Genomic DNA, 24,876 nt, shown 5'->3' with positions numbered 1-24,876 from the left:
GAGGGGATAGGGCCTGCGGCCCCTGGCAGACCACAAGTCTGGCTTGTCCGCAGCTGGGCTTTCCCCGTAGAGTTGCCCGGGAGAGGGTGGCGAAGGTTCCCCCAGCGGTTCCGCTCTCACTCAGGAAAGCCAGTGAGGCGAGAAAAGGCTGCGAGGGGCGGGGGGAGGGGCGGGGTGGGGTCAGTGCTGGCTCCGCCTCCTAGCGCTTGGGTCTGCCTGCGGCCGGGCGCTGGCTCAGTCTCGGCTGATTGCTGCTGTCGCTCCCGGGGCCACGGGATGACGCCTCCTCCGCCCGGACGTGCCGCCCCCAGCGCACCGCGCGCCCGCGTCCCTGGCCCACCGGCTCGGTCGGTGCTCCTGCTGCGGCTGCTGCTGCTGCTCTGGGCGGCCGCCGCCTCCGCCCAAGGCCACTCAAGGAGCGGACCCCGCATCTTCGCCGTCTGGAAAGGTAGGCGGCGCCGCGCGGGTGGTCGGGCGCGGGATCAGACGCTGCGCGGGGCGGGTGCGGAGTATGCTGCACCCGGAGGGAGTGCGTGCACTCGGCTCTGCGGGTCCCGGGCTGTCCCCGCGCTGTCCCCGCGTGGAGCGTGTGGGTTTGGGTGAGTGTGTGTGAGTGCGCGCTGGCACACCAGCGCCGGCTGTAACGCTGCGGCGAGCGAGCGGCGGGGCCGGAGCCCCGGCTAAGTCGCACCAAGTCCCTGGCAGCCGGGAGCCGCAACGCCCGGGCGCCAGGGGAGGGGGCGGGCCCCTCTCTCGGCCCCGAGCCACTCTGGGTTCTCTGGCGCGGGGGCTTCGGGGCAGGACCCTTTCCCCGCCCGGGACACCAACCCCAGTCCCCTCCTCTTGAGCTGCGGGCTCTGCTGGCGCGCAGGGCGCAGGCTGGGCCGGTGAGGGGGGCGCGGACCCCTTGCCGCCGCCGCCGCGCTTCGGCAGCGGGAACAAAGACCCCGCCGCCTGCCCCCGCCCCCGCCCCGGCCTGGAGCTCGGGCCAGGCAAGGGGGTGGGCACCCTGCGGCGAGGCGGCGGGACGTGGTGTGGTGCGGGGGCTTGGGGTACCAGGGCGCTGCCTCCGCAGTGCCGGCACCGGCCGCTCCCCCCTTGCCTGCACGTGGCAGTTGGCACCAGAAATCGGCTCCAGCGTTGGGGGGCAGTGCCCGTTGGGTGGGGCACGGCTGTTGGGACCCCCAGGCATTGGATCTAGGGCGGGGGTGCAGCCTTTAGGCCAGGGTAGGTATGAGAACCTGGGGGACCAGAGTCTCCCCCAAGGCACCTCAGTTTAGACCCTGTACTATGGGACAGAAAGCCGGCTAGGCGGGTGTTTGAGGCTTTCTGCCGTGAGGAACTGATCTCCCCTCCCCTGCATTGCACACAAATGCCTCCCCGCCCCCAGGCCGACTCGGCTCTGTCCCCAAATTTGGCGTGTCTGCAGCCCCCCTGTGGTGATGGTGAGGGAGTCGCAGTGGGGACTGGGGGGACTGGTCGGGTCTGGCCCCACCGGGAGCCTTTTGATGCCTTTGGCAGTTTGCAGGGATTGCGGGAGTCTGAGCATTATCTGGGGCAGGTATTATTAGCAGAGGGGAAAAAAAAAAAAAAAAAACGTACAGGAAAACGAGTGGCCCGAACTGCCGCAGTAGCTGAGGGAATGTGACTTGCCCAAGGTCACTGAGCAGTGTGGGTGCTTAGGTGCAGGCAGGGGCTCTGATCTGGCACAGGACCAGTCAAGGTTCTGGGTTAGGGAGGGGAGAAGGATTTAGATGGTTCAGGGACTATGAATGAGGTGTTCTGGGGACCAACTCGGCTACCCAGCCTGAGGTGCTCCTGGAGGAAGCCCAGCAGCCCTGCTAGAGCTCTGGCCGCCTGTGCATGTAGGAGACCTGCACACCACTTTGCAATCCCAGCTCCAGCCCCAGCTTCCTTTGCCCTCCCAGCAGCTTTGCCTTCCCTCAGTCCCCTTAGCTGTCTTGGACATCATAGCATGTGGGCACTCCGGAGGGGACAAATGGGCATGTCTGAGTGTTCTGGAATCTTTCCCTGCATCAAACCCTTTGCATTTTGGCTCTGTTTGCCTGTCCCACAGTCTTCCCATGACCCCCCACCCCCACCCCACTTAATGCACACCTGCTTCTTAGCGCTTAATGCATACATCCCATCCTGGCCACTTAGTTCCCACCCTGAGGCTATTTAAAGCTGCTTTCAGTCCTCTTACCCACTTTTCGAAGCTCCCAGCCCAGCTCCATGGCCTAACTCCCCTACCCGCAGTTCACTGCTGTAGCCACACTGGCTGTGCCCTCTGCTTAGTAATGCACTGTTGAACCCCACTGGCTGGGGTCTGCCAACCGTTCACCAGTCTTGTCCAAGGACAGTCTGTGGTCTCCTTCACCAGTGCCAGGTGCCCCACTGGCCAGACAGGCCCTGCCATTCACCTGCCCCCCACCCCCAGGGCCACCAGCTGGTGATGGTGTGCCCGACTGACAGCTGCCTCCTGTCTCCTGTGGGGTGACACATGGTAATCGGACAGGAATGGGCTTGGGTAGGACAAACCCAGGAATAGGGTAAGAGGGGGTCTTGCTGGAAGCCTAGAGCTCTGTCTACCAGTGGGTGGGTGGGAGTATGGTGGTATCCAGGAATGACAAAATCAGGGATGGTGGTGGTTCTGGAGCCGTTTCTCTGTGAGGCATAGATGGGGATTTTAGTTTTGAGTCAGGACAGCTGTGGGGACTGGAATAGTATGGAAAGTTCTTTATTTTCTGCTGCTTGGATCCCCAAGTTCTAGAGAAAGATTAAAGCAGGGAACTCTGAGAGGGGCCCAGCCTGCACTGATCAGGGAGGTTGCTGCCTCTGCAGCCTGATGAAAGTCTGGCACAGTGTAGCTCAGGCCAGGGAGAGAGATGGGCCATCATGTACCTGCTGGGTGCCCTTGAGCTCCGCACTTGTCTTTGACCCTTAGAGCTTGCCAGAGCAAGAAAGGCTCTAGGGGTTGTCTCCCAAGGGCTGTCGCTGACACATGGGCCAGTCAAGGATGTGCATGTGTGGTCCTGATCTTCCTGCAAGCAGCGACTGGAAGGGAGTAGATTGCAGGTGAGGGCTGGGGCTTAAAAGGAGGTTGGCATGCCTGTGTAAGCTGTGCACCCCTCTTCCATTTTATCAGTGGTTGGAGGAGGTAGAGAAGGCATGGAAGGTCCTGAACCCCAAGGTCAGAGGTGAACCAGCCTGTCCATGGGGAAACGGAGCGCACATCCCCAGTCTCAACCTGCCCAGCTGGTTCTGCCCTCCCTTGCTTTTGTCCTATTAAACAATGGGATGTTATTGTTGACTTGGTGGCTGCTGGGGAGCCATTCTGGGGCCGCTCCCCAGGGCAGGAGGTTTGTTACCTCCTCCAGGGGATGAGGTCACATCTGGGACTCCCCAAGCATCAGCATTTCCAGTGGAAATCCTTGCCCCCTTGGGGACTTAGATGTGTTCATCACCTTCAAGGTGAATTTCCTCTGCAGAGTCTCATGGTGGGGGGGCAATTCTCCGGAGGAGAGGGGGAGTTTCCTAAGCTGAGAGAAATGCATGGTGAGGTCATCAGGAGCTTCCTACCAAGCTCTGTGACCCCTCTGTCCTGGACAGTGAAGATTCTGAGAGCAGGTCTGGTGGAATGGATGCTGGCACAGGTCCAAGGATGACCGTGGTATAGGGGAGAGAGTTGGGAGGTCGGGAGCCTGGTTCAGGCTGTGACCTAATTTGCTCTGTGACTCTGGGCAAGTGTTTGCCTTTTACTGAACCTCAGTTTCCCCAAGTGCCCAAAGAGGGTAGGGGAGGGGGCTTATCCTTGTCTGAGATTTAATGCCTTAGGATTTCTATCTCTCTGGGATGGGAGGGGCTGGACAGAGTCTGTGGTGGCCTGTTTAAATCTTAGATTTCCAGAAATCTAGAGGAGAAATTGAAACCTGGGAAGTCAGGGGAAACCCTTAAGTTTCATGTTCTTTCCTTTTTTTTTCTCTCATGGGCCAAAGGCTGAGGATCATTTGGAGGAAATGGCTCATTAGCTTGTGCCCTCAAGGGTGGACATATTCACTCAGCAAACATTTGCTGGGGCCAACCTTGTGCCGGTCTTGGGGCTGAGCTTGGGGATCCGGTGGTGATGATGAGCTTGGAGATCATGGAACAAGATGATTCTATGCCCTTGTAGACTTTTCAGTGTAGATGGAGATGGGCAGATAAACCTGCAGGTACAACAGAATGTGTAACAGAGAGCAGCTGTGGGCACTGAGGAGATGTCTAACCCAATTTTCCCAATCAGGGAGGGCTTCCTGGAAGAGGTAGCAAGCTGAAATGGCAGGAGGAGTGAGTCAGCTGGGGGAAGGGAGGAACGGGAGGAAGCACCCCACTTAATAGGATTTTAAACCCAAGAATTTACAGCAAGGACCACAGAGAGGAGAGAAGCCATGTGAGGGGCCCCCATATGAGGAGATATTGAGTCAGCCTGGGCCTGGGGGCTTCCGAAAAGTTTGAAACTTGTCCAGCTGGGCATAGGTGAGGGGATACCTGTCATCCTATGGCTGGCCCAGCAGTGGGGAGGAAGGCTGGATCCACTGGAGAAAGGCCGTGGCAGGCAGGGAAGGCCTCTCGAATGCTGGCAAGGCCATAGCCCCATCACAGCTCCCTGGTGGGAGGCTGGGTCTGGGTCCAGGGAGACCACGGCTTTCCCCATTGACTCCTGACCACAGGACAGTCTCCAGGTGAGAAAGTCTGTCCCTCAGCTCTGTCTTCTCCTGCTCTTCCTCTGTAGAGATGGAAGGAGCCTAGAGGTGGCGGGGGTGGGGGTGGTGTGGATAGATCACTATCTGGGCTGAGGGTGGGGCCCTGGGGGAAGCAGGGAAAGGTGGGCTCTGTTTTTTGAGGAGGGCCAGGCAAGGTGGGATGTGAAGTTCAGCCCAGGGGGCAGGTCTGGCAGCCCTCAGGGGGCAGTAGCGGGAGTGGATGGCCCACTAGCTGACGGCCTGTCCACCCCCAGCTTCACAGGGCTCTGTCACAAGAGATTGATTGCACTTCCCCCGCTTTGGTCGGCAGCTCTGCGACGAAAAGTTTCCACTTCTCTTGATTTCCTTTTTTGGCCCAGCGTGGCTGCCCCAGGAGCCTTCCTTCATCCATGGTTGGGGGAGGAAGGGGCTCTTAACCTGTCCTGCCTTCAGAAGAGCCAGGGTTCCGTACCCTTGCAGGAAGGGCCAGCCACCAGATGTATGGCCAGCTGTCCTGTCCTCAGGGAGCCAGACAGGCTAGAAAGAAAGCCAGGGGATGGAGAGCCCCAGCATCTTGTTGGGCCCTGCCTCCTCAGAGGACAGAGTTCCCCCTTCTCTAGCCAGCCAGGCCTCAAGGGACTGTCCCCTCTCTGCCCCGAATGGTATGGGGTGGCTCTCCAAGCCCTTTACTCTCTCTGGCCCTGGCCTTACCGTCTCTCCAGAACTGTGCCCAGCCTCCTGGAGGACCTCCATCCCTATGCTGCATCCCATCTGGAACACACGGCACACAGCTGCCGCCTTCCCCAGGCCCTGCATAGTGGCCTGGCCCCACTGCCTCCTGGACTCCCATGGTTCTTCCCTCACTGCTCCCTGGCTCCCCCACTCCTCTCTGCACCCCACTCCTCTCTGTACCCCACTTACCTCCTCCTTTCTGCCCAGAAAGGAGGCTGCTGGTTCTTTCTCAGTTCTTCTGAGGGACCTCGGATGACCCCAACCCACACAGCCTGACAGCGCTAGCCTAGGATGTCAGAAAAGAAATGTCAGAGATTAGCTGGGCCAGCCAAACATTCCACAGATGGGGAAACTAAGGCTCAGAGATGACAGGGACTGGCCCGAGGTTACCCAGTGAGACAGGCAGAGCTGGGACCGGGCTGAGTCTTCTGAGCCTGTTTCTGCACCAGCTCTCAGCCTGTCTCCAGCTTTCTGTCTACCGTCATACTCTGTCCCAGGCTGGGGGCTCGTTGAGTGCCTTTTTTCCTCAGCTAGCTCAGCTGGGCCCAGACTCTTCCTGCCCCACTGCTGTCTGTTCTAGGAGCCGCACCAGCCATCAGTGCCCTCTCTTCAGGACCTTGGATTCGGACCAGCTCCATATACCCCTTCTGGTCTTTCCTCAGGTGGTCTGGGCCTTGGGTGCCAAGGACAGGTTGGTCTGTGTCCCAGCTCGGGCTAATCTGGTTTTAACTGTCATGACAGCCTGGGATTAGGCTGATCCTGCCATGCCTTCTGCACCCCATGCTTCCAGCCAGAGGCTTGGGCTCTGTGCCAGCACCCCCGGGTAACTCCTCATCATGGAGGGCAGCAGGCCTTGGTCTGTGTTCAGCTCCTCTGGGGGAGAGTCAGGAAGAGAAGCCCTGGGTTTGCCCTTGGGGAGCCCCCCACATTCCTGGAGAGGTGGGTCTTCTGCCTGTGAAGTAGGGTGGACCCCTGGGGAAGTCAGGAATGACCTGCAGATGTAGCCTAGGACTGTGACAGAAGGTGAGAGCAGGAAAGGTCAGTGTGGGATGGTGTAATCAAGGAAGGCTTCCTGGGGGAGGAGGAGGAGCCAGGCTAGAGCTAGGGGCAAGGGCATAGGGTGGGGGCAGAGGACAGCACAGACAACTATTCATATTGTTGTTTGTACAGAGTCTCACGCCTGTAATCCCAGCACTTTGGGAGGCTGAGGCAGGTGGATCATTTGAGGTCAGGAGTTCAAGACCAGCCTGGCCAACATGGTGAAACCCTATCTCTACTAAAAATACAAAAATAGCTGGGTGTGGTGGCACACGTCTATAATCCCAGCTACTTGGGAGGCTGAGGCAGGAGCTCTGGCCCAGCCTGTCGAGGAAGGAAGGTCACTGTGATGACTTCTGCACCCCATTGGTGACCCAGGCATCTGTTCTAGGATACCTGTCCCTCTGGCATGGGAGTTTGGCCTGCCCTAGTCTTGCCTTTCTTCATTGTCTGAGCTGCTCCCTAGCAATGGAAGACATGGAGCAAGAGGAAGCCTTGTCCTCACCTTCAGGACCCCATAGGCCAGATGAAATCCCATTAGACAGCATGATCTGAGCAAAGATGGTACTGCCAGATGGTTTGTGGTACAAGGTTGAAGGTACGGGCAGTGAATCTGGAATACTTCCTGGATCCAAGGGATTTAGCTAGATTTTCAAGGACAGGTAAGATCCATGTGCACAGAGAAAAGGGGAAAGGTCAATCCAGGGAACGGAAAACAGGAGCAAAGTGCAGAGATGGGAATGAGCCATGGCAGAGCTGTGCAGAAATGAGGTGGGCCTTGACTGCCCTGCCCTGAGGTTTTGGGCCCTGCTTGGATGGGCAGATAGGAGCCATGGTGGGTCCTTGAACTGAGGAGTGGAGGTGAGTGTTTTGGCCAGGGCTGGCTGGGTGGGGACCTGGCTGGTGAGCACACTCTGCCCTTCACTGTGGTCAGCTTCAGAGCATGCAGTACTTTTTTTTTTTAGAGACAGGATCTCACTGCCTCCCAGGTGGAGAGCAGTGGTGCAATCATAGCTCTCTGCAGCCTCGAACTCGTGGACACACGTGATCATTCTGCCTTGGCCTCCTAGAGTGCTGGGATAACAGGCATGAGCCATGGCGCCCGGCCCCACAGAGTGCTTTATGTTCTGAGCAGAGATCTTGAGAGACTTGTCTTCCTAATCAGTCACTCAGGACCAGGGCCCCACGCCGCACCATGAGAAGATTCCTGCCCCACTGTTGTAACTTAGGATCTTTAAGATGGAGAGACCCCTTCCATGATTAAGAGAGAGACAGGTGGAAATAAAGATTTTGTTACTAACAGGTCTTGAGGGATACCTGGCATACCTGAGGCCACACACGTGGAGGTCAGGGAACATGTGCAGGGTGGAGGGATCCATGGGCCAGCATCTTTATGGGGTCCAAGGTTTTATTCAAACAAGTTTTTCAAAGGGAGTTTGTTTTGTTGTTGTTGTTTTTTGGAGATGGAGTCTCACTCTGTCACCCAGGCTGGAGTGCAGTGGCACGATCTCAGCTCACTACAACCTCTGCCTCCTGGGTTCAAGCGATTCTCCTGCCTCAGCCTCCCAAGTAGCTGGAACTACAGGTGCACACCACCATGTCTGGCTAATTTTTTTGTATTTTTGGTAGAGACAGGGTTTCACCATGTTGGCCAGGCTGGTCTAGAACTCCTGACCTCAAATGATCTGCCCGCCTCAGCCTCCCAAAGCGCTGGGATTACAGGCGTGAGCCACCGTGCCTGGCCTCCACAGGGAGTTTTAATTGGTGGGTTTACAGCAAGCAGTCATGAGTTCCAGGAGGTCATGTTGTGACTGAGACAAGGTCACTGGCCTGTCTGCACAGTCCATGCGGGCTGTGGGGTCAGCAGTACCAGTTAAATGGGCTGTATGTAGCTGTCCCACAGGGAGGCAGTCACCAGGAGATGACTGTCTATGGTAGCTATCTGGATTGAGCACATTGAGGAACTAGGAGGGGGCAGGGAGCTGGAAACGGTGTCAAGGGTGACAGCCCTGCTTCTGGTGTAAGAAAGCCCAGATTATATTCAAAACGGATGCCAGGGCAACATCAAGGCATAGGAATTCACTACACTCACCTGGGCCTGCACACCCGTGCTCACTTACACACTGTCTTCAGGGTGTTATGGGCAGAGGTCAGGCCTTCGTTGGCCAAGTAGCCTCTAACTGGGCTTCACCCTCTGTGGGCCTTGGTCTCCTCATCTGTCTGGGAATGGCTGGCCTGGAAGCCTCCAAGGGCCCATCTCTGGAATACAATGTTATAAACGCAGATTCTGGAGTCAGCTTGCCTGAGTATGAACCTCTGCTCCACCTCTTAGTAGCTGTGTAATGCTGGGTAAGTTACTCAGCTTCTTTGTGTCTCACGATCCTCATCTGCAAAATGGGGATAATAAAAGAACCTACTTCATGAGAGTTCAGTGGTGATTGAGTTAATATATCTAAAACTCATTTGGAATAGTGCTTGGCACATAGTAAATGCGATGGAAGGGTTGGGTGGTAGGGGCATCATCATCATCGTCATCATCTTCCTCCTCCTCCTCTGGCATCTCTGGTTTCTGATGGAATGCAGCCCTGGCAGCCCAGCCCCTGCCAGTTCTCCCTAATGGGCTTTGCTGGCTGGCTGCCCTTGCTCGGTCTCCCCTGCTGGTTCAGGCTAAGGCTAAGACTGGGTAACCTTCTGTTTCTCAACAGTCTTCCACCTCCCTCCCTCCCTCCACTTGGGGTGGTGTAGCCATCCTCTGCCCTCTCCCCCACCCCTGCCCTGGCTCTGGGCCCAGGGGCAGGCCCTGCACCGCTACCCATTGTCTGCTTTGAAGGAGCCACCAGCTGACTTCGGCCCCACTGTGGGGCTTTTGGAACCTGCTGGGCTGGAGAACAGCCGGAAGGTGGACAGGACATGGTGTTTGTCCTGGGCTTCCGGCCTTCCCTGGGCTTGGGCTCAGGGCCTCCTTGCCGGCCTTCCTTCCCTGAGTCCTTGAATCCTGCCCAGGACAGCCCCTCATCACACTGCTTTCCACACTGACCCTTCTCCCCAGGACTTTGCCCCAGACAGTCTCCCCAGTAGCCAAACCTTCTTCTGGTCCTTTGAGCACAGTGGTGCCGTGGGGAGAGCATCCAGACCTTGGTGGCTTAGAAGGGCGTTAGTTTTCTTGTTTGTAAAACGGCAATACAGGTTGTCCTGCCTTCTTTACAGGGTGGCTGGGGGTTTGGTGGGCTGGTCAGTGGAAGCAGATGAGAGTGTCAAGTTTTTTCTGCTGCCTCCACTTCCAGAAAACTGTCTGACTTCTGTGGCACTCAGAGAGTCACACTTTCTCAGAAAGACCCATGGACTTAACCCTGATTGTTTTGTGATTTGTTTCAAGAATCCTGGCGGGTCGTAAAACCCAGGCCCAAACAAGTACCAGCACCCACCCCAACTCACACCCAGCTAAACCACAGAGGAGGAAAGTGAACCCAGGAAGGCCCAGCCTCAGTCACTGTCACAGCCAGCCAGCTGTCCGGCCACCAAAGAGATAATGAGACTTCTTGGAGTCAGGGCTGAGCCACACATGAGATATACTCCCCTCCCACCCACAGCTGACCTTGGTGGGTGGGAGGATACTCCCCTTTGGCCCAGCACACAGCTCATTCTTCTCATGGCTCATAAAGAAGGTAGACTACTCACTCCTTCATGAGCTGAGTGCTATCTCGAGGCCCCACCACCTGCCCCAGCACACAGGCTCTGTCCTTGCCAGGCAGCTAGCTAATCTAGAACCTAACCCTGCCTGAATTTTGCCAGGACCCACCTGCAACCATGACCTGTCCTTAGCACCAAGCCAGTGCCACCCTGGAAACCAGGCTTCTCACACCCTCTTCCTGGCCATATCAGGAGAGACAGAAACATTTGTTCCTGTACTCCCACCCTTAGTGGAAGGGTTTCCTCTACCACTCCGACATGCACAGCACCTACACTTCCACCATTAGTCACTCCTTTGGATTTAAGGCTTTGATCACTAAAGGCCCCTGGGAGAACAGGGCCTCACCTGGAAGGTGGGTGGGCGGGTGATTCCCTTTAGTTATCAGGTTAGTGACTCGGCACCTAGTGAGCAAGAGAGGGAAGGGTAGAGTAGGGATGATTCAGGGAAGTAGGGAGAGGCTGAATATACAGCTTTTTTGCAAATCAGAGGCTCTCCAGGAAGCCCAGGATGTGATCCTGGAGAGAAGTAGCTGGGTAATGGGTACTGGAAACTTGGAGCTTCCCTCGCTCTGTGTCCTTGGGCCAGTGGTACAGCCTCTCTGGCCTCCATGTCCTTCAGTTCAATGACTGTTCAGATCCTCTCCCTTCCATCTTGACATGTGGATGTGGGATTCCAAAAGGTGGAGAGGCTGCAGGCTAATTCCTGGGCATCATGTGGGCCTTCCCTCTACTCTGTTTGCCAGGCATGTGGTTGGGCAAGGGTGTGAGGTAGGCCTGGCAGTGCAGGGGTGGGGGCACAACTGTGGGAGGAGGCTCCTGCCAGATGTGCTGGCTCTCCAACCTGAGGTCGGCCTGCTTTCTGCTCCTTGGCCCGGGGCCTCTCTGACTGCCTGACTTAGGCATTCTCTGGGGGGGTGCCCACATTCCTGCCATTTTCAGAGCCTGACTCTCTGCCCACTTTCAAAGGGCTCCTTGAGGTTAGCATTCAAGGCCCACTGGGTCAGTGGGTCAGGTTGCAAGGCTGGCTTTGCCAGACCAGAGCATGGGACCCAGCCCCTTCATGGGCAACAACACCTCCCACTCTGCCCTCCCCTGGAGCTGCACTCCTCTTTCACAAACAACAAGAGTATGGGGACAGCAGGCCAGACGGTGACAGCACCAGAGTGAATGAGAAGAGGAAGCGTGCTCCACCAAGCAGGCCTGCTTTAGGAAACGCACCCCAGAGGCCCAGACTTGCCGCAGTCGGTCAGCTGCTGGGGTGGTGATCAAGGGTAGGGGCCCCAAGGAGTCAGGCCCCATTCTTTCCGATGGGATCAGAGCCCCGTGAGCACCCGGCCCCAGGGCTATGTCTGGTGGAGGTTATCTCCTACAATCCAGCCTTCCTTACAGCTCGCCTATCTGACTGGAGCTGGGCCTTGCTGGCCCTGCCACCATGAGAAATGGGACTCAGGGGAACTATGGAGTCCGGCTGGGTATGGGGCAGCCTGAATGTACTTTCTTGGTCCAGCAGGAGCGAGGATTGGCTCAGAATCACATGGGGTGGGGGGTGGGTTGTCTTGTGCCTGGCTTGCCTCTGGGCTATGCCCTCCCCATGTGTCTCTAGCCCCATCCCCTGCCTGAACCCCTGGTTATTCTAGGAGCTTTTAGCTACCACTTAGTCAGCCACTAATGCGTCAGGCTGGGTAGTGAGGGGGGAGACACGGTGCCAGACGGTGCTCCTTTTAGACAAGCAGGATGGGAAGCAGGGGGAGCCAGGAGGTGGGGGATGCCAGAGGATGGGGAGGCATTTTCCACTCCTGGCCCTGCTCGTAGAGTTCAGGCAGCAGGGGAGAGTGATGGGCAGTGGGTCAGTGTGTCCTTGGACAGGCTGCATCTTCCCTCCCCCATCACACGTGGGCCTCAGCTCACCTTCCCGATTCTTCTGTCATTAGGACTGTGCCAGGCTGCAGCGCATGGCCTCTGCCCTCTGTACAGCCACCTTCCCTACCTTTGCTCAGGCTGTGTCCCCTGCCTGGCGTTCCCTCCCCGCCTGTTCTGGGCCCATCCAACTTTTATCTACCTCTCCTCTCTCTTTGAGTTCATAAAGCAGCAAAAAGAAAATGTTCAGGGATATGACACGTACTCCCTTGGCCTGGCCTTTTTAGGGGCAGCCCCTGGCCTCGCTCAGCCCCTGCCTGCGCAGAGACTCGAGGCCTGTCCCTGATGGCTTGGTGCTGCCTTCACTTCCAGGCAGCCCTCCTGCCCCTAAGCCCCCAGCCCCCGCTCCTGCCAACCTAAACAAAGCTTCCTTTCATGTATTCATCGAGCTGCTGCTGCTCGACACTTCCCCGGTACAATCAGGCCTTTTGAGGGCCTCGGGCGGTGCGGGAGCCCAGGCCGGGGCTGGGGTGGAGAATGGGCCAAGGCCTTGTCCTGGGGCTGAGCTGGTGTCATTCCCTCTAGCCCATATGCATCACCAAGAAGTGAGCTGGGAAGGGCAGGAACCTGGGGGTCACGGGAGGCCGTGCTCCTGGGCTCCTGTTCGTTTTCCTGCAAAATGGGACGGACAGTCCCTGCCTTCCTCCACCCTAGCCGTTGTGGCTAGGGTTTGAAGGGAACTGGGCTCAGGCTTGCAGATCCGCATGGGATTGTCCTGGCCCTAGTGCCGCAGCTCCTAACCAGGGGCCAGCAGCCCTCACCCTCCCTTCATGTCTTCAGCAGATACTTTGTGGGCAGCCTTGTGGTCCATGCTAAGACAGTTTTGCTGGGGAGCTGTGGAAGCTTTCTGTGGTGCGGCTGTCTGACCCCTCAGATGTGTTCCCAGAGTAGGGCCAGGCCTCCCCCTCAGACCTTACTCTCCAGGACCAGCCATGCCTCGGCCATCAGGGGCCATCAGACTCGACTCCCTAGGGCAGGACTGCTTTCCTCTTCTCTTCAACAGCCCTGCAACTCCTAGACGAGGCACCACCCCCCAGCCCAGGGTCCTATCTGGTGCCTCTTTCCCCTTGAGTAGTTGTACCAAATTGGCCTTGCTGGGCCCCTTGGAGACCTGGGCCTGTGGCCTTGGTGCAGGTGTGGGGCTAAGGTGACTGATGGAGGTGGCTAGCACAGTCTGACGGCTGGGACTTTTCTGCTTTGACTCCCAGGGGCTACGGATCTCGGGTCCTAGCCCAGCATCTCCAGATGCAGACATGCACCTTTTCCTGGCCACCAGGCTGGCTATTGGGGGATGGGAGGGGAGCGGGAGGGGAGTTGGGGCTGCAGACTGTCTGGATCCCAGGCTGGGCCATAGGGGATGGTGGCTGCGGCTTGGGCTGCGGGTGGAAGGGGAGTCATGGGAGCTGAGTCGGGAATACTGTGTCTGTGACCCCAGCACTCTAATTCTATCCCAGGAAGGGAGGGGGAGCAGGGCAGCACCCAAGACCTGCCAGTTCTCCCTCCCTCCCTCCCACTGAAGTGCCAGTAACTCTCAGCCCTTGCTCTGCACATCTGGGGCCTACAGGAAGGGAGGCTTGGGGGCCAGGGAGGGCTGATATCCCCGGAGCTGTTCAGTTGGGCTGTTTGTGATGTGCACCAGGAGAACCACACCACCCAAGGACAGTGAGCTCAGCATTTCTCTCTGTGGCCTACCTTGCTCTTGAGAGCTGATACTCCAGCTTTGGACAAGCTGATCTGTCCTTCCTGCTGATGTGACCTTGGCATGTCTCCCAGGGTACCTCAGCACTCTCCTCTGCACAGTGCACCAGGCCACAGAAGAGGTGAAGAATGCTCACTTCCAGGGGTGACCTGACCATGAAGGGATGTTTCTTAAAGAATGAAGGTGTGGTTGCACAGTGTGTGGTCCAGCTGCTCCATACCCCCATTAAATGCAGAATCAATATGGCTCCAATGGGAGTAAGAGGGATCAGGGGCAGACTTGAGGAAATGGTAGTTTTTTTGGTCAGAACTGGAGCTTGGGTGTCACTGCCAAGCTGGCTGCCCCAGAGTTTCCTGCAACTGGAAAAACAGTGGTCAGACCCAGTTCCTGGGTGAGGCCCCGGCTGGTCAGAGGGGAAGATGCTGGCTGTGGCTGATTGCTGGGGGCACAGCCACAGGCCATCCCATCCCTATAATTTACTCCTACAACCAGGACAACCTCAGTAGTGTCACTGGAGATGAGACATCTCCCCAGAGACAGTGGCTGCAGTCAGTTTCTTTTTTGGGGAAAATTTTTCCAGTCAGCCCTTCTGCTGAAAGGCCCAGGCTGTGCTCTGTGAAGGTCCCCCTGTCCCAGAGTTGCTGGGGAGGGAGAGCTGATCTTTACCCCCAGGAGAGCTAACATCTCCGTGGGTGAAACCAGGCCAGAGTGGGCCATGGAGCAGAGTCCAGCTTGGTAGGCAGGAGCATAGGCTCTGGTTCAGGATCTGCTACTGACCTGCTTCCGTGTGCCCTTGGGCTGCCCCTCCCTTGGCCTGTTTTCCCATCTGTGAAATGGGAGGGAGTAGATGTTGAGATTCCTTTCCTCCTCTAGTCTAGTGCTCACTAAGGGGCTGGGGACGGGCCAGGACGGGTTGGAGAGGGATTCCTGAGGGAGGAGAAGGGATTCTGAGCATTGTGATTCCTCAGAACCTGTACTCTGCTGAAAGGCCCGGGGTCGCGGGACACCACTTGCTTTGGCTTAGGGCAACAGAAAGCCTCCCAGAGCATGGCCAAGGAGCCCTGGTCCTCCTGCCGGAGCCCAGCCCCTCAAGAGTGTGTGCCAGAGGAGGGGGTCTGTTCCCCCAAGAGGTCCCTAAATCCTGCCCCATTCTGAAGTCACACTGTGACTACTGTGAAGGAAGGAGAGGCTGCCACGCTAGGGGAGGGGCCGTGCTACAAGTGAGGACAGCTGGTTGCTGGAGCCCACCAGTGGATCTCTTACTTCTCCTGTCCTTGGCTCTCTGAGTCTGGGTGCCACCCCCGCCCAGAGCTTGTCTGAGGCCCTGCCAGAACCCTGAGCACAAAGCACTGGCTGTCAAGCAGGTTCCGGTGTGCCATGTGGAGGGGACCCAGAGTCTTCTCTCTTGGGACCTGGCTTCAATGTTTCTACTAATTGTCTCCTCCTCAGGCCATGTAGGGCAGGACCGGGTGGACTTTGGCCAGACTGAGCCACACACGGTGCTTTTCCATGAGCCAGGCAGCTCCTCCGTGTGGGTGGGAGGACGCGGCAAGGTCTACCTCTTTGATTTCCCCGAGGGCAAGAACGCATCTGTGCGCACGGTGAGCCTCTCTCCCCCAATGCCCCACCACCCTCTTATCTCCCCTCTAGCCCTGCCGAGGGGCCTCAGGGAATCCATGGGAGCTGGCATCTCTTCCTAAACTGCCCCCACCTCCGTATCCTATAAATGGCTCCTGGGGGAGGCTCCCTAAAGGTAGTCCAGATTGGAGTGGGGAGCTGGGGCGGTGTGGAGAAAAACAGGAGCTAATGGGCCTAGCCAGCTGGGCAGCGCTGCTGCAGAAAGCCCAGGCTGGAAGCTGGGCCCCAGAGCCCATGGCTGGTCTTCTGAACCCTCTGGGCCTCAGCTCTGGATATGAGACCCTGTTTGACCTCAGGTAGATCACTATCACCCTCTCAGTGCCCCAGTTGCTCATCTGTCAGATGAGAATAATGGTTGCTTCCTTTGGGGCTTATCCTGAGGCTGTGTGGAAAGCATTTCAGGGGCATCTCACCCCTGGCAGAGTGAACTAATGCTTCTCCCCTTCCCCCAGGTGAACATTGGCTCCACAAAGGGGTCCTGTCTGGATAAGCGGGTGAGTTGGGGAAGGAGTATGGAGGGGTCTGAGCCACTTGGTAAAGGGAGAGGAGACCCTGAGGGTCTGAGGAAGGAAGCATGGCCCTGCCCTGTGAGACCCAGACTGATGGGGAGACGTGGTCCTCTGTGCTTAGGGAATGGCATCAGCTGCACCCACTCTGGGCTGTCCTGGGAGGCTGTTACCTATGCTCAACCCTTCCGACACCTTCTTCCCTGATCCTGGGGGTCCTAGTGCTAGACATGCTAGGGCCTTCCAGCAACCAATTTCTCTCCTCCCTTCTCTCTTCCCCGGGCAGGACTGCGAGAACTACATCACTCTCCTGGAGAGGCGGAGTGAGGGGCTGCTGGCCTGTGGCACCAACGCCCGGCACCCCAGCTGCTGGAACCTGGTGAGAAGGCTGCTCCCCATGTGCCTGATTAGCTCGCCTTCTACTGGGTGGGCTTCTGCCCCTCATGGTGGGAAGGAGATGGCGAGAGTCCAGTGCTGCCCTTGCCCTGGGAGGATTGGGCCCCTGGCCGAGAAACTGGCCATCATGGGAGGCAGTGGCTGTGGGATTATGTGACCATCCAACCCTCTGGATCTCCCACAGGTGAATGACACTGTGGTGCCACTTGGTGAGATGAGAGGCTATGCCCCCTTCAGCCCGGATGAGAACTCCCTGGTTCTGTTTGAAGGTAGGGCAGTGCTGGAGCAGGCGCCCCAGGGGGAAGCTTCTGAACTGGGCTGGGAGAGGGGTGGTCAGCTCCTTGTCCAGTGTCTGGAGGAGGGACTTCCAGGAGCTGCCTGCCCTTACTCATGCCCCCCTCCCACCATCCCCAGGGGACGAGGTGTATTCCACCATCCGGAAGCAGGAATACAATGGGAAGATCCCTCGGTTCCGCCGCATCCGGGGCGAGAGCGAGCTGTACACCAGTGATACTGTCATGCAGAGTGAGTCAGGCTCTGACTGGGCTGAGGGTGGACCAGGGGGTGTGAGCACCTAAGGTGGCAGATGGGAGCCTGATGTTTCTGGGAGGGCTCCCTGAGGGCCGCTGGGGCCATGCAGGAAAGCAGGACCTTGGTACAGGCCTGAGGAGTTAGGGTTGGCTGGAGGCAGAGGAACAGACAAGGTGTAGCAGTGGGATGGGCCCAGCCCTCTTTGGGAACACAAACAGAGGGAGCCCCAGACCCAGCGCAGGGTCCCCAGGAACCAAAGTTTATCCTCTGCTGAGTTCATGTGGAGGCAGCCCCCAACTTCCTCCTCATTAGGGCTCTGCCAGTTGGGCAGAAGTGACATAGGGGCCCCCAGGGACCTTCCCTCAATCCCCAGGCATGAAGTCATTGCTCCTGGGCTGATGACATCTTTGTAGGAGGAGGGCAAAACAGGTGTGGGCTGGAGGTGCAGAGCCTAGGGCCCCTTGGGGTGTTGGACCTGATGTTCTGAGTCCTCTTCCAGATCTGATTTGCCATGGTTTGTGCAGACCCGAAGGAGAGAGGAGAGTGTGCAGGGTTGGGGTGGTCTCCCGGGCAAGCTTCCCAGCTTTATGCCCACTCGCCTTTGTCCCTGGCAGACCCACAGTTCATCAAAGCCACCATCGTGCACCAAGACCAGGCTTACGATGACAAGATCTACTACTTCTTCCGAGAGGACAATCCTGACAAGAATCCCGAGGCTCCTCTCAATGTGTCCCGTGTGGCCCAGCTGTGCAGGGTGAGCAGGGGCGTGAGGGCTGCTGGCTGCATATCTGTGTGTGAATAGGTCTGAGTGAGGGTGAGTTCTGTGTGTCTGTGTGCATGTAGAAGTTGTGTGGATGTAGGAATGGGTCTGTCTGGGACTGTGGGAGTAGCTGTGTGTACATGGAGCATCACGTGTCTGTGTGTGGGTAAAGGTGGCTGAGCTCCTGTGCACAATATGATGGCATGTGAGCATGTGAGAGTATGATGGTGTGGGTGTGTGTGTGTTTTGCCTGTGTGAGTGTGCTGTGCCATGTGTGTGGGTGTGTGAGTCAGTAAATGTGTGTCTGAGTCCGTCTGCTCTGTGGGGAACTGGCACTCTCACCTGCCCTGACCCCGAGCACCGTTGGTCCTGGGCTGTGGCTCAGCCAGGCCTGCTGACTAGAGTCTCATCTGGAGACCTGCCCTGAGTCCTGGGGCACCCCTGGCAGGTCCCGGCCCCTCACAACCTGCCTTCCTTCTCTGGGCCCAGGTGCTGATATTGCTGGCAGTGGTTTCCTGGAGGGTGTGGGGAAGCCCAGGCAGGTGCTGAGGGGCCTCTTCTCACCTCTACCTTTCCAGGGGGACCAGGGTGGGGAAAGCTCACTGTCAGTGTCCAAGTGGAACACTTTTCTGAAAGCCATGCTGGTATGCAGTGACGCTGCCACCAACAAGAACTTCAACAGGCTGCAAGACGTCTTCCTGCTCCCTGACCCCAGTGGCCAGTGGAGAGACACCAGAGTCTATGGCGTTTTCTCCAACCCATGGTGAGTGGCCCTTGTCCTGGGGCCGGAGCTGGCATTGGTTCAGTGTCCAGTAGGGACAGGAGGCCTTGGGCCCTGCTGAAGGCCTGCCTGGTGTAGCATGAGCAGGGGTGCAGGCTCAAGAGGTGAGGCTGTTGCTGGGTGTGGGGTAGGGGGACAGCCAGTGCGATGTGTGTACTGTCGTGAGTGAGTCTGCACTCATGGGTGTGTGTGCATGCCCTATATGTACACTCATGACTGCACTTGTGCCTGTGTGTCCCGCCACCTGTGTGTGCCCAGAGTGGACCCTGGGCCTGGGAGGAAGCTGCTGAAGCATCTCTCGGGGAGCTGGGTGCTATTACACCCGCTCAGACACTGCCTGAGCCTGATAATTCACACTTCTTAATCATTCTCATTGATTGAAAACACGGCAGGCAAAAGTGTTGGGTGTGTGTGGGGAGAGTTAGGGACAGAGTGGAGGAAGCCAAGACCCTGCTCAGTGGCTCCTGGGTGGGTGGGGCTGCCCTGGCTGGGAAGGGGTTGGGGGTCTGGCCTCCTGGGGCATCAGCATCCCACAGTCTGTGCCCAGGGAGGGTTAGAGAACTGCTCAGCCCATGTTGGGGTTCCTCCTGCCTTGGGGTTGGGTAGAGCAGATGGCCTCTAGACTCAGTGATTCTGTAACAGGATACAAGGTTGTGGTTTTAGATTGCAGCACAAAGAAATTAGGCTGAACTCCTTCTCTCCTTCCTCCCCGCCATCCCTCCCCATTTTCAGGGGTGTTTGGTAACTCAGTGCCAGGCACAGAGCTGGCCTGGGGGAATAGAGGTGGATGGGTGGGTTCTGGGCACCCCATTGAGCTGGTCTCCATGTCACTGCAGGAACTACTCAGCCGTCTGCGTGTATTCCCTCGGTGACATTGACAAGGTCTTCCGCACCTCCTCACTCAAGGGCTACCACTCAAGCCTTCCCAACCCTCGGCCTGGCAAGGTGAGCGTGACACCAGCCGTGGCCCAGGCCCCAGCCCTCCTTCTGTCTCACCTCCCACCACCCCACTGACCTGGGCCTGCTCTCCTTGCCCAGTGCCTCCCAGACCAGCAGCCGATACCCACAGAGACCTTCCAGGTGGCTGACCGCCACCCAGAGGTGGCGCAGAGGGTGGAGCCTATGGGGCCCCTGAAGACGCCATTGTTCCACTCTAAATACCACTACCAGAAAGTGGTCGTCCACCGCATGCAAGCCAGCCACGGAGAGACCTATCATGTGCTTTACCTAACTACAGGTGAGAGGCTACCCCGGGACCCTCAGTTTGCTTTGTAAAAATGGGCATGAAAGGTATAAGGAATAATGTAGTTAACATCTAGTTGGACCTTTACATGTGGAAGGAATAATTGAGTGACTAGAGTTGTCGGGGGTTAATGTGTGTAGGTGTGGAAGAGTCAGGCAGGGAGAGCTTCCTGGAGGAGGTAGGGGCAAGAGGGGAAGGGGGATGGGAGAAAAGAAAGCATTGGGATTTGGAGGCGGAAATCTGGAGAATCTGAGCAAAGCTAGGTGCACCTTTGGTCCAGATGTCTGACTCAGGGAAGGAGATGGTAGGAAGAGATGTGGCAAATGAGGAGGAGGGGCCTGAACCACAGGGATCCTGGTCTCTGCCAGGCAGAATGAGGGATTCAGGCCCTGCGCCCGTCTTTGGGATTGTGCAGGTGAGAGGAAACATTCGAGGAGTTGGTGGGACACATATTAGGCATGAGGAAGGAGTTCCAGGGGCAGAGGCTTTGCCGTCTCACAGAGCTCAGGGGCAGCTTCTCCTCTTCCCTGGAGTAGGCCCCACCGGGGAAAGCTGGGTGGAATGCCCTGGGAGATGCTTCTGCATTCTGGAAAGCCACAGGACACAGAGGAGCCAGTCCTGAGTTGGGTTCGTGGCAGTTTCCCATGCCAGCTGCCTTCCTTGAGACTGGAAAGGCCCTCTAGCACCTCTGGGGCCATTCGATTCAGGCCCAGGCACCCATCCTCAGTTGTTCACATTCCCCATGTGATTTCCTGTTGCTGCTTCACCTTGGAACTATCTCGGCTTTGGTGACCTTGTAGGAAACTGGAACCCCAGCGCCATTGTTTGGCTCCTGGAAGCCTTGGGGAGAGGAATTTCCCACAGGGCAGGACCTGGGTCCTCAGTCCCTGACTTTTTACCCCACATTCATTCCAGCTGCACCCTTGGGCCCCTGTCCTTGATTAGCTTCTGTAGTGGCTGGCACAGCTGTTGTGGTCAGCCAGGGATGGCACTGGGGAGCAGGGTAGGAGAGGTCACACAGTGTGGAACTGGGAGCAGGAGCTAGGACAAGGAAGGCTGGACTTGGGTCATGGATTCCCTTCCTGCAGACTTGGGAGGTGAGCACACTTCAGTGATTAGGGAAGGTGTTTTGGTTCTCTCTGAGAGCCGTGCAGGAGGCCACATTTTGGAGCCTGTAGCATTCATATTGGGGATAGATTAAAAAATAGAGCTTTCTGAGTCCTCTGCAGAGAATGGGAGGCTCTCACAACTGGGAGAAGTATTGGCTCTTTTCCTGAGAATTTTGCCAAGGGGATGCTGTTACTGGGGCTGGTTTGGAAGGAGGTACAGGGCATTATGTCTGTGAAGGCAGTGGCTGGGGTGGGGGCTTATCAGGCCCAAGGAGCATCTGGCCACATCTCAGAGTCCACAGATGAGGATCACAGACGTGTAGAGGAAATGTCCTAGGCAGGCGATCATCTGACTGCTTTTTTGGGGCAGGCGATGCCCTGGGAAATTGGGAGGGAGGGAGAGAGGGAGGTAGGCTATTCTAGAAACTGGGACAGCAGGTGAGGTAGGATTGGGAGGACCAGGGGTCAGGATGCCCATTGGTCCCTAATTGTGAACAGAGAGAGCATTGGTCTAGGAGGCAGGCAGCTCGGTTCTAAGACCTTGGGAACTCTTGATTTAGAATCCAAGATCCTTTTTAGATCTCAGATTTTATAAAATTAAGATATCCGCTAAGACCAAATGCAATGCGGAGTCCTGAATTGGATCCTAGAACAGAAGAAGGACGTTTGTGGAAAAACTAGTGAAATCCAAATAAAGTCTGTAGTTTTGTTAATAGTAATGCACCAATGTCAGTTGCCTAGTTGTGACAAATATACCGTGGTTATGTAAGATGGTAACATTGGGGGAACTGGAGAAGGGTAGATTGGAGCTCTCTGTACTATCTTTGCAACTTTTCTGGGAATCTAAAATTACTCCAAAATAAAAAAATGTATTTAAAGTTAATATATTCCCTAAGAGTCCAGGAGACAAGGGGAGTTGTAGAAGCAGCTGAGTGGTTGGGCGCTGACAGATTTGGATTCCAACTTGGTCTCTGCTGCTTATCAACTCTGTGACCTTAAGCAAGTGGCTTAGCCTTTCTGAGCCTGATTTCCTTATCTGTGGAGTGAGGAAGATGACAGCTACCTCACAGGGCTGTGGAGGGTTAAATGAGGTGATGCATGGACAGTAGCCACACTGTCCTTGCTGGTGTGGGGCTCCTGTTTCTGTTCTTCCCGTGCAGCCTTGGGAATGTTGGAGGCCGTATCCAGGGACCCCTGGACCTCCCAGGATGGCCTCTCTGGACCAGCCTTGGAAAGTTCTGGGCTGCCCTTAGGCTCCCACATTCCTCCCCAGTCACGCTCTCCTCACCCTGCCCACCCCAGTCCCGTGACCCTTGCCTGAGCTGTGACTTCCCACCCCTCCCTGGCCTAGAGGGAGGCTGCCCAGCCCCACAGTGGGGCTCCCGCCCACTGATCCTCTGCCCACCGCACACAGACAGGGGCACCATCCACAAGGTGGTGGAGCCGGGGGAGCAGGAGCACAGCTTCATCTTCAACATCATGGAGATCCAGCCCTTCCGCCGCGCGGCTGCCATCCAGACCATGTCGCTGGATGCTGAGCGGGTGAGCCTCCCCCCACTGCATCCCATGGTCTGTGCAGTGACCGCAGCTGAGGACAGGGCTCCTTTGCATGTGATTTGTGTGCTCTTTTAAGAGCTTCTAGGCCTTAGGGCCTGGACGCTTAGGACTGAGTGTGGGGTGGGGCCCAGGCCTGATGCAGTCCTGCTGTCCTTCCAGAGGAAGCTGTATGTGAGCTCCCAGTGGGAGGTGAGCCAGGTGCCCCTGGACCTGTGTGAAGTCTATGGCGGGGGTTGCCATGGTTGCCTCATGTCCAGAGACCCCTACTGTGGCTGGGACCAGGGCCGCTGCGTCTCCATCTACAGTTCCCAACGGTACGTTGGCCAGGATCCCTCATCCCGGGGAGAAGGTGGGCGTGGGAGTGGGTGAGGTGTTGGGCTGGAGGAGGTGGCGGTACTGGGCTTTTCTGGTGGGACCCTCCTCTCTGCTGGAACTGCATTGGGGTGAGGACAGGAGGGCCAGGTCTGCAGCCTTGTATCTGCTGAGCCTCTTTCGTCCTTCCCACTCCAGGTCAGTGCTGCAATCCATTAATCCAGTCGAGCCACACAAGGAGTGTCCCAACCCCAAACCAGGTACCTGATCTGGCCCTGCTGGCGGCTGTGGCCCAATGAGTGGAGTATGGCCCTGCCCTGATTGTCCTGGTCTGAGGGAGACATGGCCTTGTCCTGTGGGCCCTAGGCACATGGGGCAGGATACAGTCCTGCCAAGGGAGCCCTCTTGGTGGGATGAGTGAGACGGAAGAACAAAGGAGGAAGCTGAGGGCTGGGTTCCCCGTGTTCCTTCAGAAGCCTTGTCCTGGGATCCCAGTCCATGGGGAGGACACATCCTTCCCTGGAAGCTCTCGGTCCCTCCTCATGGCTGCTTTCCCCTGCCTCCCCAGACAAGGCCCCACTGCAGAAGGTTTCCCTGGCCCCGAACTCTCGCTACTACCTGAGCTGCCCCATGGAATCCCGCCACGCCACCTACTCATGGCGCCACAAGGAGAACGTGGAGCAGAGCTGCGAACCTGGTCACCAGAGCCCCAACTGCATCCTGTTCATCGAGAACCTCACGGCACAGCAGTACGGCCACTACTTCTGTGAGGCCCAGGAGGGCTCCTACTTCCGCGAGGCTCAGCACTGGCAGCTGCTGCCCGAGGATGGCATCATGGCTGAGCACCTACTGGGCCATGCCTGTGCCCTGGCCGCCTCCCTCTGGCTGGGGGTCCTGCCCACACTCACTCTTGGCTTGCTGGTCCACTAGGGCCTTCCGAGGCTGGGCATGCCTCAGGCTTCTGCAGCCCAGGGCACTAGAACATCTCACACTCAGAGCCGGCTGGCCCGGGAGCTCCTTGCCTGCTGCTTCTTCCGGGGGGCAGAATAACCCAGTGGAGGATGCCAGGCCTGGAGACGTCCAGCCGCAGGCGGCTGCTGGGCCCCAGGTGGCACACGGATGGTGAGGGGCTGAGAATGAGGGCACCGACTGTGAAGCTGGGGCATCGATGACCCAAGATTTTATCTTCTGGAAAATATTTTTCAGATCCCTCAAACTTGACTAAATGCAGTGATGCTCCCAGCCCAAGAGCCCATGGGAGAGCTGGGACCCCATCTCTGGACCCTGGGGCTGAGGCCTGAGTCCTTCTGGACTCTTGGTACCCACATTGCCTCCTTCCCCTCCCTCTCTCATGGATGGATGGCTGGTGTTGCTGAAGACCCAGGGCTACCCTCTGTCCAGCCCTGTCCTCTGCAGCTCCCTCTCTGGTCCTGGGTCCTACAGGACAGCCGCCTTGCATGTTTATTGAAGGATGTTTGCTTTCCGGACGGAAGGACGGAAAAAGCTCTATTTTTATGTTAGGCTTATTTCATGTATAGCTACTTCCGACTGCATCTGTATGAAAATACCAAAACTACATGCTGGGGGGGTGGGAAAGGGAGGGGCTGGGAAGGGATGGGTTGGGGAGGGGGGTGATCCCAGTCTGAGGCTCCCGGGGATGAGATAAGAGTCTGGAGATGGGCATGGGTTCTTGGAGAGTGGCATGAGCTGGCTCTGCCCTGGGAGCCCGGTCTGAGGGGGATGTTGTTGGAGCCCCCAGTGTTGGGGGTGGTTATGGGAGGGGGTGGGGTGAGAGAGACAAGGGAGAATGAAGGAGAAAACTGAGCCGTAGGTTCACCGTGTTCATTTAGAAGGACGAGCCGGGTCCTCAGGGGGAGGTTCCAGGACTCTGCCCTTGGCGTTGAGGGTTGGGGGGCGGGGGGCCTCCTCCCTTCCCCTCAGCCCCCTTCCCCAGGGGCTGTGCTTCCATGCTCCTAGCCTCCCACCTTCGCTCAGGACATGTTATAACTTAGGCTAAACTGTGAAAATTCCGGTGGGGATGGCCTGGACCGAGCTCTCCAGGCAGGCGGCCCTGCCCCCAGCCCTGTCCATCCATTTCAGTCGGGAGCTGGGCCCTTCTCCGGCTGTGTCTGGCCGCCCAGGGCAGGGGCTGGGGCCAGCGGCCTTCCAGCTTTGGCCCCTGCACCTCTTCTCAATGCACTTTAATAATGTAACATATTACTAATAAACGAGCTATTTATTTA

General features: G+C 57.4%; 1 protein-coding gene across 1 annotated transcript; it reads left to right on the top strand.

Moving 5' to 3' along the window:
* Positions 1-222: 222 nt before the first annotated feature.
* On the top strand, positions 223-24,876 carry SEMA7A (semaphorin 7A (John Milton Hagen blood group)). Its single transcript, XM_010375855.2, has 14 exons — positions 223-448; positions 15,250-15,401; positions 15,891-15,932; positions 16,231-16,323; positions 16,525-16,609; positions 16,755-16,865; positions 17,486-17,625; positions 18,210-18,394; positions 19,249-19,357; positions 19,451-19,649; positions 22,179-22,306; positions 22,481-22,635; positions 22,832-22,893; positions 23,202-24,876. Exons 1-14 carry the CDS (start codon positions 277-279, stop codon positions 23,561-23,563), a joined length of 1,995 nt encoding a protein of 664 aa, XP_010374157.1. The 5' UTR covers positions 223-276; the 3' UTR covers positions 23,564-24,876.

This window comes from Rhinopithecus roxellana, chromosome 5 (genome assembly GCF_007565055.1).
Source record: "Rhinopithecus roxellana isolate Shanxi Qingling chromosome 5, ASM756505v1, whole genome shotgun sequence".
Classification (NCBI taxonomy): Eukaryota; Metazoa; Chordata; class Mammalia; order Primates; family Cercopithecidae; genus Rhinopithecus; species Rhinopithecus roxellana.
This window is presented reverse-complemented; position numbering and strand designations above follow the sequence as displayed.